Here is a 14,101-nt window from a genome sequence, read left to right as displayed (position 1 = left end):
GCTTTACTCGAATATAAACATGGATCAATCAAAACCAGGTCTAGAAAAAGAAGCCTACTATTAGCGTCCATGGCAGAAAGCTTTTGCAAATACTTACATGTGATGTTTTTGACTTGCCAGGATCTTTCCAACGAGAGCAGAAACAGAGCCAGCAACGTCAGGAAAACAAAAATTGGATAGAAACACAGCCAGCAGTACCAGAAAAACAAAAAATACATATAATAACATATGTCGATCGTCCATCCTATTCACTAAAGCTTTTCGTGATTGCTCTGAGTTGGAAGAGTTCTGTGATTCTGCACAAAACTTTTCCTTTCTCTTTCTCAAATGGATTCTTCGGTTTGCAGTACCTTGGAAAGGAACTGCTTGCGACAAAGTGGCTTGCATATGTTGTTGAGATTGATGTTCAGCCTCTGAGTTGTTGGCAGCAACTGGCATCATATGAGCAGCAGGCACGGAAGATTCATCTAGTTTGATTATATCATCGTTCAGTATCTCCGCATAGAAGTCTTCATCATAAGAACCCTGCAATTGTAATTAACAATGATCATGATTCATGAGCTGGACCCCCAATGGACTACCATATAGAAATAGAGTTCAAAACCACCATCAGTTATGCATGGATTCTTGGACCCCGTGATAATTTCTCAAAGAATAATAAGTGTGGTAAAAAACCAGAACGACAAAGTATTGTTCAGAACCCTAAGATGACTGAACACTTCTTATTATAAAGACATTTGATTAATCACTTATTATACAACGACTGAACTCCTCTTGCAGGTGGTCACTGGTCACCGCCATCCTTTAGATCCCTTCCCATAACCGCTATATAATAATTTCATGTCAGTTCAGGGATTAGAAGACACTAATTTAGCGGCTTTGGTACTGTCATAACTACCGGAAACACAACTCCCTCTCGAACAACCATCTGACACAAAACGAGCCGTTGGTTGTATTTATTAGCATGGGACCATTGGTAAGCTCATTAAATTTATGAATGCACTAAAAAGTTGCACGACCAGATAAAGGAACATGATACTCGCTATATGGTGTTTAATTTATATTTTTTTACCTTTTCTTACTAAATAACTCCGTCTGTGTAAGTTTATCTTACATTGCCGGTCCCAAGCGCGGATAAAGGAGGGGGAGGGCGTCAGGTAATCGACAGCCGGCATTCCTAGTTTACGTCGAATCCTTATGAAAATGAATCCAGAACGAAATTGCGCTAAAGCTAGGGCGTCACCCGTAAGTGGCATGCTGTGTGGCCCGAGCACAATGATAAGTGAGCAAGGGTCGCTGTATCTCCATCGGCATCCGAATGCAGTGTTAAATGAGCAAGGGGGCCATATAAACTTCTTTTCGAACGACTCCACTCAAAGTTGTTTGGGAGCATATGCTCCTATCAACTTTACACAGGACACACAAAAGAAGTACTTTGATCCTATTAGACGGGGGAGGTTGAAGAAGCTAGGACAAAAGGGTAGAGTTCAAGAGAGTAGAATGCGTTTAGGAACGTGGAATATAGGAACCTTAACGGGAAAATCTATGGAAGTAGTAGAAGTTATGGTGAGGAGAAGGATAAATATTATGTGCCTACAAGAAACTAAGTGGGTTGGTCTTAAGGCAAAGGATCTAAAAAACTCAGGGTTTAAACTCTGGTATTCAGGCACAAATAGAACGAGAAACGGTGTTGGCATCATCGTGGACAAGACCTTGACACAAGATGTTGTTGATGTCAAGAGGGTATGAGATAGAATCATGGCAATCAAGATTGTAATAGGACAAGAACTCATCAATGTGATTAGTGCGTACACTCCTCAAGTAAGGTTGGATACGAGTTCGAAGGAGAAATTTTGGGAAGACCTTGGAGACTTGGTGCAAGGAATTGCTCAGACAGAGAAGTTATTTATAAAAGGAGATTTAAATGGACACGTGGGCAAGGAGACAGGCAACTATGGAGGTTTTCATGGTGGCCATGGTTTTGGGGAAAGAAACGAGGATGGAGAAGCTATCTTGGATTTTGCAATGGCATATGATCTCTTCTTAGCCAACACATTCTTTAAGAAGAGAGAAGAACATGTGATCACCTACAAGAGTGAGTCGTCAAAAACACAAATAGATTTTCTTCTAATGAGGAAAGGGGATCGTATAACTTGTAAGGATTGCAAAGTTATACCGGGAGAGAGCTTGGCTAATCAACATCGCTTGTTGGTGATGGATGTACATATCAAAAGAGTGAGAAAAAAGAACAAGACTTGGAAGTGCCCAAAGACTAGATGGTGGAATCTAAAAGGAGAAAAACAAGCCATTTTCAAAGTGAAAGTAATCACCCAGTGTGTGTGGGATAGAGAGGGGGAAGCTAGCCAAAATGTGGGATTCCATGGCTAGTTGTATCCGAAAAGTAGCTAAAGAGGTATTAAGAAAGTCCAAGGGCTTTGCTCCACACCAAAAGGAATCTTGGTGGTGGAATGAGGAGGTGCAAACAAAGGTGAAGGCTAAGAAGGAATGTTGTAAAGCCTTATACAAAGATAGAACCGATGAAAATGGTGAAAGGTATAGAAGAGAGAAGCAAGAGGCGAAGAAAGCTATGAGAGAAGCTAAGTTAGTGGCTTATGACGATATGTATAAGCGACTAGATACCAAAGAATGAGAGTTGGATATCTATAAACTAGCTAGAGCAAGGGAAAAGAAGACAAGGGACCTAAACCAAGTGAGGTGCATCAAGGATGAGGATGGAAATGTTCTTGCTACAGAGAACGCGGTCAAAGACAGATGGAGAGGTTATTTTCATAATCTTTTCAATGAAGGACATGAAATGAGTACTTCTTTAGGGGAGTTGAGTAACTCAGAAGAGTGTAGAAACTACTCCTTTTATCGTCGAATCAGGAAGGAAGAAATGGTTGTAGCTTTGAAGAAGATGAAGCATAGAAAAGCAGTGGGCCCAGATGATATACCGATCGAAGTGTGGAAAGTCTTGGGAGAGACAGGTATAGCATGACTCATTGACCTTTTCAATAGGATTTTGAAAACGAAGAAGATGCCAAATGAGTGGCGAAAGAGCACTTTGGTGCCTATCTACAAGAATAAGGGCGACGTACAAAATTGCATGAACTATAGGGGTATTAAGCTAATGAGTCATACAATGAAGCTCTGGGAGAGAGTCATTGAGCATAGATTGAGACAAGAGACACGGGTTTCGGACAACCAATTCTGGTTCATGCCAGGGCGCTCAACCATGGAGGCAATCTATTTCTTACGAAGATTGATGGAAATATATAGAGAGGGGAAACAGGATTTACACATGGTCTTTATAGATTTGGAAAAAGCGTATGATAGAGTCCTAAGAGACATTCTCTAGAGGATTTTGGAGAAGAAAGGAGTACGAGTAGCATATATCCAAACTAAAAAGGATATGTATGAAGGAGCAAAGACTGCCGTAAGAACTCATGAAAGACAAACCGAAAGCTTCTCCATAACTATAGGATTACATCATGGCTCATCCTTAAGTCCTTACCTTTTTACGTTGGTAATAGATGAGTTAACATGACATATTCAAGATGATATTCCTTGGTGTATGCTTTTCGCAGACAATATAGTGTTGATAGATGAAAATCAGGAAGGGGTAAATGGGAAGCTTAACATTTGGAGAGAAGTGTTGGAATCTAAAGGTCTTCGCCTAAGCCGATCAAAGACAGAATATATGGATTGCAAGTTCAATGCAAATGGAGGCCAAAATGAGTTAGGGGTGAGGATTGGAGATCAGGAAATACCAAAGAGCGACTGCTTTCGCTACCTAGGATCTATCTTGCAAAAGAACGGAGAATTAGGTAGAGATCTCAACCATGGAATACAAGCTGGATAAATGAAGTGGAAGAGTGCATCCGGCGTGTTGTGTGACCGCCGTATGCCACTGAAGCTTAAGGGAAAATTTTATAGGACGACAATAAGGCCGACGATGCTGTATGGCACAGAATGTTGGGCGGTGAAGCATCAACACGTACACAAAATGGGTGTAGCGGAGATGAAGATGCTTCGTTGGATGTGTGGGCACACTAGAAAGGATAAGATTAGGAATGAGGATATCCGAGGTAAGGTAGGAGTAGCCGAAATTGTAGGAAAGCTGAGAGAAAATCGATTACGGTGGTTTGGACATGTGCAAAGAAGGCCTACTGACGCTCCGGTTAGAAGATGCGACTACGGGATAGAGGTTCAAGGTCGAAGGGGTAGAGGAAGACCTAGGAAAACTTTGGAAGAGACCCTAAGAAAATACTTAGAGTACTTGAATCTAACGGAAGACATGACATAGGACTGAGCACAATGGCGTTCTAAGATTCATATAGCCGACCCCACTCAGTGACTTGGATTTTCAAGTCTTTAACCAAGAAGTTTTCCTCAATCGAGAAATTAAGGGAACACTACCTCAACCTACATGCTTCACTCACAAAGCTTCAACATACAAGATTCAACAAAAGAAAAATTCATAGAACTTAGTGAAGAAGGCTTTGGTGTATTTAACACAATACGTTGAAATGAAGCAAAGCTTATTTATTGATATCTCCGATAAGTTACAAATATGTACATATACATGAGTCAAAATAAACAAACAAGAGGGGGCATTCACAAAGGTTGCTTAGGAGAAGTCTCAGCAGTCGGTAGAGCCCCAGAAAGAGAAGGCACCGGAAGGTGATCACTCGGAGCCTCAGTACTAGACAGAACCCTAGAAGGAAGAGGCATCGGAGGCTAATCATTTGGAGTTTCATTACGTGGTACAGCCCCAGAAGACGAAGGCAATAAATGCCTTTGGAACAAACCCACAAACCTCTGATGATTAATTAAAATCTGACCATCAGATTCCTTCACCTGGTCAAGCTTCCTCTTCATGTTTGTAGCATAGTTATGTGCGAGCTTGTTCAACTGTTTATTCTTATGCCAGAGTCCTCTAATCTCTTGCTTGAGACTCATCACTTCAGCCGCCAATGATTCAACTTGGCGGGTTCGAGCAAATAGGCGTTAGACCATATTCGACACAGAACCTGCACACTGAACATTGAGAGCCAAAGAATGCTTAACATCCAACTCATCAGACCGTTTGGAAAGAAGTCTGTTATCTTTGGGAGTGAGAATGTTCTTGGCCACCACCGCAGGGGTCATATCATTCTTCATCACGGAATTTCCAACGGTAAGAGGACCAGTAGGGGATAAGAAGGATGGGCGCCATATGTTGTCTGGAGAAGGCGCGGCTGCCTCTTCACCAAGGTTCAAGTCAAAATGACAGTCGGAAGGGCCAGACATTTTCAAAGATGTTGAAGAGAGAAGAGGTCGGACAAATCAAGATCATAGATGTGCAAGAAGGGAGCTTTTACTGGTGGAGATTCAAGTGTGCTTTAAAACTTAATGTCAGCCTCTGTAAAAATCTGCACTCGATAGAGCTTCAGAAATCGAAGAGGCGCTTGCACAGAAATCGAAAAAGCGTTTGCTTTCTCAAAAGTTGGGCTGCTTAGAGACCACAAGGGCCGATCTCAAAGATCGAAGAGGCGTTTGCTTTCTCAAAAGTTGGGCAACTCAAAGACCACGAGGGCCGATCTCAAAAATTGAAGAGGCGCTTGCTTTCTCAAAAGCTGGGCTGCTCAGAGACCACGAGAGCGGATCTCAGAAATCGAAGAGACACCTGCTTTCTCAGCCTTCTCAGCACCTATCACATGCACACTCAGCTTTGCGGAAATTACGGGCCATCTATCGAAGATTTCTGGTGAAGTAGAAAGCACGTGAATCTTACTGTTCAGTCATCCACTTTCCACACGTAACATCAGCTCATAGGTACCACAGATAACTTTGCCAAAGATCTCTGACAAGGTTTAGACACGTGAAGCTTGCAGCTCCCACTACATCGCTATGACCAAGAAGGGTAAAAGAATAGCAAAGAAACAACACTAACAAAGTTTAGACACATAAATTTTGAAAGTTTAGCTACCATATTATTAACCACAAGGGTAAAGAAACAGCACCACTGCTGGATAATTGGAAAATCCCTGTGTGTCAACCTCTGTGCTCCGTGGCAAGGTAGACTAGCAAAAATGCCCAACCTTTACTCACATTCGAGAAAACACTTCCAACAAGATTGCTTGCTCCAAAATCGAAGAGGCACCGCCCTCCGAATCTCGAGAGCCAGACTCCCCACAAGATTACTTTCTCAAAAATCGAAGAGACACAGCTCTCCAAATTTCAAGAGCCAAACTCCCAGCAGGATTGCTTTCTCAAAAATCGAAGAGACACCGTTCTCCGAATCTCGAAAGCCAGATCCCCGACAGGATCGCTTGTTCGAAAACCGAAGAGGCATCGCTTTCTCAACTTCAAGAGCTAGATCTCCTTGGATAAAGCTTGTCTGTAATCTTCAAACGCAACATCAGCTTTCCAGATACCACAGACCACTTTTTCGAAGTACTCTGACAGAGTTAAAACACGTGAAGCTGGCAGCTCTCACTACAATGCTATGACCAAGAAGGGTAAAGGAATAGCATACTACTTGTTGTTAGGGAGACTCATATATATGTCGACCTCCATCCTCAACGGACAGGCAGACCTGCAAAAATGCTCAACCCTTCCTCATATCTGAGAGGCCACTCCCAACGAAGCCTCTCGAAATACTCAGCTTTCTTTTCCCCCGATAATACATCTGCAAACAAGCTACACCAGAGCAAGAATATCTCATATCATTAGGGTTAAAAGCAAGAGTATCACATATCATGCTTTTTCCCTGTCTTTTCCTTTGGCCTTGTTCTTACCTGCAAGATAAGGAGAAAGAGAGCAATCAGTCAACACTTGGAATCAAGCTTCCAGTCAGGAACTGACTGCCTGGAACCCCTTACCTGATTACTTACCTGGCATTGCTCTCGAGTACTCATCTTCAACAACTTATGCTTCCAAAGAAGATACCACATCTGCCTGAGAAACAGATAGGGCAAGTGAGAAGGATACAAGGAAGCATGTGGAGACAAGCGTAACAGAACACGAGCCGATACTTCAACTGCTTTGTCAATAGCAAAAGTATCCCATATCAGCAGGGTCGAACGTACTCTAGATTTGATGGACTTGTTTTGACCCTCAAATTCTTCAATCGGCCTTATACTCTGGAGGTAACTAGAAAACCCTCCAGCCCAGTTCAAGAATAAGCCTGTGGAAAGTTACTTCTTCAAAGGCAAAGGTATCTCATATCATGTCATCTCATTTTCTTCTCTTTATCCTTCATGCTGCCTGTAAGATAAGAAGAATGAGAACAATCATCCGGAACTCAAAATCAAACTTCTAATCTGGGACTGATTGCTTGGAGCTCTGATTGCTTACCTTGTCTATCACCTCTTTCAGCAGATCCCCTAGCTCGGCGACTTGGGGGACTCCTATTACATGGTTTGTATTGCGCTTGACCAAGCCTGAAACTACAAGTAAGCTTCAAGTGAAATTGATACATTACCTTGTGCATCTCCACCAGTTAAAGATACCACCCCTGGACGGAGGAAGAGTACTTCCAGAGACGATGCCACATCTACCTATGAGACAGATAAGGCAAGTGAAGACAATACCACACTTCGGTACTTAGAAGTTTCGTGATTACTCAGCGGCTTGGATCTTGCAAGTCCCCAACCGAGGAGCTTCCCCTTCAACCAGGAGGCCAATCACAGAGCGACACGTGTCAACATCAGAAGCCAATCACAGCGCAACACGTGTCAACATCAGAAGTCAATCACAACACGACACGTGTCAATGTCAGAACAAGGCTAAAAACTATCTTCTATAAAAGGAGATCATTCTTCCAAAATATTTTCTAATGCCATTTGTACTAAATCATTCACTTGTACCCGCTAAAGGAGAGCTTGAACCTATGTACTTGTGTAAACCCTTCACAATTAATGAGAACTCCTCTACTCCGTGGACGTAGCCAATCTGGGTGAACCACGTACATCTTGTGTTTGCTCTCTTATCTCTATCCTTTTACATACCTATCCACACTAATGACCGAAGCAATCTAGTAAAGGTCACAAACTTAATACTTTATGTTGTACCAAAGTCCTCACTGATTTTGTTCATCAACAATCCTTAAGTCCTTACCTTTTTGCATCGGTAATGGATGAGTTAATAGGACAAATTCAAGATGTTATTCCTTGGTAAATGCGAAGCTTAACCTTTGCAGAGAAGTGTTGGAATCTAAAAGTCTTCGCCTAAGCTGATCGAAGACAGAATATATGGAATACAAGCGGGATGGATGAAGTGGAATAGTGCATCCGGCGTGTTGTGTGACCATCGTATGCCACTGAAGCTCAAGGAAAAATTTTATAGGACGGCAATAAAGTAGGCGATGCTGTATAGCACAGAATGTTAGGCGGTGAAGCATCAACACGTACACAAAATGGGTGTAGCGGAGATGAGGATGCTTCGTTGGAGGTGTGGGCTCACGAGAAAAGATAAGATTAGGAATGAGTGGGTTGGACATGTGCAAAGAAGGCCTACTGACGCTCCAGTTCGAATGTGTGACTACGGGACAGAGGTTCAGGGCCGAAAGGGTAGAGGAAGACCTAGGAAAACTTTGGAAGAGACCCTAAGAAAAAACTTAGAGTACTTGGATCTAACGGAGGACATGACACAAAACCGAGCGCAATGGCGTTCTAGGATTCACATAGCCAACCCCACTTAGTGGGAAAAGGCTTTGTTGTTGTTGTTGTTGTTGTTGTACCTTTTCTTACTAAATGATACTCTCCCAATGTTAGCTTGTAAACTTGCAGGTGGTGCTACTAAGTTAATCTCAACTACGATGACAGAAAAATTAATAAAAAGAAAGAAGGATAAGATTAAACAAACCCACCTTCTGGTGGCCATTAGAGTCTGTCTGCATAGCATCTGTTACCGGTTTTGGGTAGGAGTCGGATGCAGAATCAATTTGCTCAATAGAATGAGAATCATGACTGCTAGTAGACTTCTTCGAATTGCATTCAACTACCTTATCCCCTTGGTCATTACCAATTTCAGAGACGGCACTTCCATCATTTTGCATAGTTGATAAAGGAGTTCGACTTGAAGAACCTCCGTTTGTGGTGTCATTCAAACGAAACTCACTGTTCTTCCGGAGGCGGCAAACAACCATAGAATCCTGCAGATAGAAGCAAGCAGAACATGGAAGCAAAAAATAAATCATCATGTGCGTACATATGGAATGCATAAGTGAATGTGAAGATGTAATCAGAAATTATTTTCAATATAACTAAAATATGCAGCAAGTAAATAATCTTGAACCAATTCCAGATGACCAAGCAGGTCGGGTCTGTGGCTAAATATTCACTTCCAATAACATTCACTTTAAAATAACAAACTAGACGGGATATGAAGCTTCTAATAAGGTATTACTAAGGAGACAGCAATTATATGGGAAGACAGAGTGAGGAAACGGCAATTAATTTAATCTTCCATTTCCCAGAAGAATATACATATGGTGATAGTTCAAACCAAATAACTAACAAAATATTTTGAACTAATAATGACAAAAGTCACCTGGGGTTTATCATTTATGCAGTACTCGTGCATAATCCATTCTGTCCTTTCCCCTTTTGGTGCACGACCTATGTGGAACACAAGTGTCCTCTTTGTACCAATAACGTTAGAACTTGACTTTATGTTACGTTCCTTTCCTGTGGCTTTCCAATAACCGAATTCTGTTGCTCTTCTACTTTGTGATCCATTTGGGTACTTTCTTCCTCGTGGAGAAAAGAAGAACCACTCATTTTCCGATTGAATGACAGATTTAGCTAGTAACACATAAACAATGTCAAACCCAGCAAAAAACTATTTGTTTGCAAAGAGAATTTAAACAGTTAGGCTCGTGAAATCACCACACATAAAGCAAACAAATATTATAGGTAGTGCTAATCAGACACCATATTACGCAAATAAAGACCAGAGAGAACCAACATAGCTCTCCATGATTAAATTTCTGGAAGCAAAATGAATTCAAGTTATTTCAGCCTTTCAAGTAAAGGGTGCTATTTCTCAGATACACTGTAGGAGGCCATTGTTGAGTAGGGTGCAAATCTATAGTGTAATGAGAGAAAAATGGGTGCAGGAATTCCAATAATATTCTTGTGCAGAGAACGGCACAGGATCCCAAGAAATAGTTTCTTTTAACCAAGTAATTCCAACCTTCTGTAACGATAAAAGAACTATTGTCTCAAACAGGGATTCAAAACTAAAATGTTTATAAATCCTCATTCCATACAATTCCTGATTAACGCCAATTGACTCCAAACCATACAAATACATTAATCTATCAATTTGACCTCTTTTTGGTCTGCTTGTCAGTTAAATAAAGTCATCATCTTTGTTGGCTTTTAACTAGGCTAAAGCCTATACTTCAATATTCCATCTCCAATCCAAAGAAATTGCAACAAAGTTATTTCCAGTATTTGTCCCTTTCATTTACAAAATTTATTAGATAAGAGGCCAAAACATATGTATAAGTTCAACATGTTCCATTAAGTTCAACACAACCTGCATGTGGAGAGACATACAGATGTAAACATATACTTGCAGTCCCACTCTACTTTGTACCTTGAAAATTAAAAATAGGTGGGGAATGGGAATTAGAGACCAAGGGGAACGGTGACTGCATGCATGTTTGGGTTTACTCATCATAGGAATGTGACTAGTCTACCACAAGAAACTATTGCACGCTATCTCAAACACCAATACTCTTTTTCTGTCACAAAAAAATGAACCTATATACTGAATCCCCTCCATTCATACTAAAAGGAAGTCAGGAGTATTGAAATAAGTTTCGCTTTCTCATTGTTTAAGAACTATTTACAAATTATTCAAAGCTATCAGTTTCACATGAATAACATCCTATCAACTAACAGAGAATTGAGAAACCGTAGTCATGTAATCTCATGGTTCCAAGGTTCAGACCTAATCTGTATTGAAGTGAGCTCCATGCAGTTCCAAGGGTTAAAGCCCGGCTTAAAATGAAAAGAGGCCTGTAGAAACTGAGATGGATAAAATTGCTACAACTTAAATCTGTTTACTTTTGGTTATATTTAGAAATGACATTTTTTTTTATCCCCCTTACGAAAACATGTTGATTTTTAGGTCAGAAAGTTGAATATATTTAAGGCGGATAGTTTGTTGAATTTTAGTGCTCTGATACGTGATATCACCATTATTGAAAATTGTTGAAGTTAGCAGATTTTTAGAGCTGAAGAGATTTCTTTTGACATTTGTTGCTGATATCACATCCACTAAGATTTTGTTGTTTCGGGGATGAAGGTTTAGAATAAGTCACTGAGTCAATTTCGACACGTTGAAATTTAAGCTTCTATCCATCTTTAAGGTTGATCATTTCTCTCCTCCGTCCCCCGAGAGAAATCATCATTTCTCTTGGGGGACGGAGGAGAGAAATGACCATTTAGCAGGGTTCTTGGTCACTCTGTAAACAATCCTCCTATCTATATGCAAGAAGTACAAACCAACATGAAATCTTAGAGAAATCAAAACGATCTCTCTTTCATATTTTACGTGACAAAAACATTGACTAAAAACTCGAAAACACCATAAAACATTGACTCCAATTCAACGCTGTCACTGTCAGCACACAAACACAAAACACCATAAAACAAATTTCATCCTTCATATCAGTACACAAACAATACCCAATTCCTAAAAACTCGAAGAAAAATAAAATCAAAACTTTCAGAAAATAAAATGAAGAACAAAAAAAAATGAGTTAAACCCAACAAACCTGGCAAGTCCCAGGGCTCGAAATTGCAGATATCAACCTCGGAGATGACCTCCACGCTCTTCCCGGGCACCGGTCCCTCCAACTTGTTCTTCAGGTAGTAGGAAATCAATTCCTCGTCGGTCGGTGAAAACCTAAATCCCGGAAACATGGAAGAGGCAGCTATAGAAAGCTGAGCCTCCTTCGAAACCGCACCCATCTCTTCTTTCTTTGTCTCTGTCTCTCTGCTGTTTCTTTTCTTAGCGAGAAAAAGCAAGAGAGACATGAAAGTTAAAAGGGCTTTAACAGAGAGAGTTGGGTTTGGGTTTGGGTTTTGTGCTTTGCTTTTTCTTGGCGTCTTTGTCTTAAATATCGGAAATATCGGTAGTCTGAAAACACGGAAATATCGATGGAAATATCGGGATAATATCGATATCGATAAAAATTACATGGAAACCACGAAAATTGTAAGAAAAACTTGTAAATTTTTATTGAAACTTTGCAGGATGTTTATTTAGTCAATTATCTATTAGTTTATCACAAAAAATTGGAAGGAAATGCATTGCATGATGGATTTAACATTATCAAGTTGATTATATAGCGAGCTGACAAACATTGTAAGTGTAGAAAATATGTAGAAAATTGTCTGAAATTGTAAAAAGTGATTGAACAATTAGTCAGGTGAGTCAGATCACACAAGCACACACACACAGACATGCCATCACACACACACACAACACACGCACACAGATCTCACACGCATACGTCTCTCTCTCTCTCTCTCATTCTCGATCCTTCTCTCTTCTTCTCTGAGGCGCCTGAGCTCTCTTCTCCCCCTTCTCCATTCTCCCACACACACACAGATCTCCCACTCTCTCAAACATGCCATCACACATGCACACAACACACGCACACAGATCTCACACACATACGTCTCTCTTTCTCTCTCGAATTCTCGATCCTTCTCTCTTCTTCTCTGAGGCCTGAGCTCTCTTTTCCCCCTTCTCCATTCTCCCACACACACAGAGATCTCCCACTCTCTCGATCCTTCTGCTTCTCAATTCGACAATCTCGAATCCCTCTTCCTTTTCAGAAACCAGCTTTCTGGGTGTCGCCGCCGTTGATCGTGGCTCTGGTGAAGTCGGAGTTGGCTCAGTCGTCTGTGGCGGTGTGCCGCTGAGCAAGGAGTTGGCTCAGTCATCTGGTTCGTCTTCGACTCGAAGAAAACAAGTTTTCAGGTGAGATTCCATTGAAACCCTAAACCCTAAACCGACATCACATATGTTGAATCGTTGATTACCTTTTGCATGCGTGAAATTTGAAGTTTATATGTGAAATTGAAGTTAAAAATCGTGTTTTTGCAAGGTTTTTGGGACGAAATCGGCTCGGGAATAGGCACACCATCTCCGGCGTTCTTCTCCGACGTTCGGCTCGGAGTCCGATTGCACCGTTCAAAAAAATATCGCGATATTATCGATATTATCGATAATATCGCGATATTTTGACGAAAACCATTCGAATACCTATTTAAATATCCATTGCGCGAAAAACCGATAATATCGGCAATATTTCGCCGATATTATCGGCATTTTCTTCCACGGTCTTACTATTGCATGTCCAGGTTGGTCTGTTTGAGAGAGAGCTGCGAGATTTTTCAATGTTTTCAAAACACCAATGCTACATAGCATGTTAGGATACAACTAAAAACTAATATTTTTCTCTATATATATGGTGACATTTAGTGTGCTGTCCGTGTTCGGAACAATGAAAAATTTCTTGAAAGCAGTGAAGAAAATATCGATAATATCGGCGAAATATCGCCGATATTATCGTTTTTTCGGGGATCCGATATTTTTTAAACTATCCAAATTGTTTTCGTCAAAATATCGCGATATTATCGATAATATCGATAATATCGCAATATTTTCGAAACTATCGCGATATTTTGGCACTGTTCAAATCGGAGAAGAACGCCGGACTCCGTTAACCGAATCCCTAAATCCCCAAATTCGAATTCAAAGCAAATGAACTGAATCCCTAAATCCCCAAATTCGAATTCAAAGCAAATGAACTAAATCCCTAATTCCTAAATCCCTAAAATCGAATTCAGTACAAAAATGAAATTACATGCAGAAAATTCGAAATCTGTACAAAAATTAAATTACAAGCCGAGAAGAAGAGAAGTAGGAGCCTGGGAACGTCGTCTTCCTCACGAATCCAAGACGGCTGGGACAACGTCGTCCTCCTCACCGACGACTACGATGAATCATTCAAAACAACGTAAATCCCGAAACAAAATCCAAACAATCATCACAATCTCCAGGCCACCAAACAAAACTTCAACCAAAA

General features: G+C 40.8%; 1 protein-coding gene across 1 annotated transcript; it reads right to left on the bottom strand.

Annotated features, from left to right (window-relative positions):
• Positions 1-41: 41 nt before the first annotated feature.
• Positions 42-12,114, bottom strand: LOC126589198 (NAC domain-containing protein 40-like). Its single transcript, XM_050254401.1, has 4 exons — positions 11,777-12,114; positions 9,538-9,791; positions 8,855-9,139; positions 42-525 (listed from the first exon to the last, which is right to left on the bottom strand). The coding sequence occupies exons 1-4, from the start codon at positions 12,036-12,038 to the stop codon at positions 94-96; spliced, it is 1,233 nt and encodes a 410-aa protein (XP_050110358.1). The 5' UTR covers positions 12,039-12,114; the 3' UTR covers positions 42-93.
• Between the last annotated feature and the right edge of the window lie 1,987 nt (positions 12,115-14,101).

Source organism: Malus sylvestris, chromosome 11 (assembly GCF_916048215.2).
Source record: "Malus sylvestris chromosome 11, drMalSylv7.2, whole genome shotgun sequence".
Classification (NCBI taxonomy): domain Eukaryota; kingdom Viridiplantae; phylum Streptophyta; class Magnoliopsida; order Rosales; family Rosaceae; genus Malus; species Malus sylvestris.
This window is presented reverse-complemented; position numbering and strand designations above follow the sequence as displayed.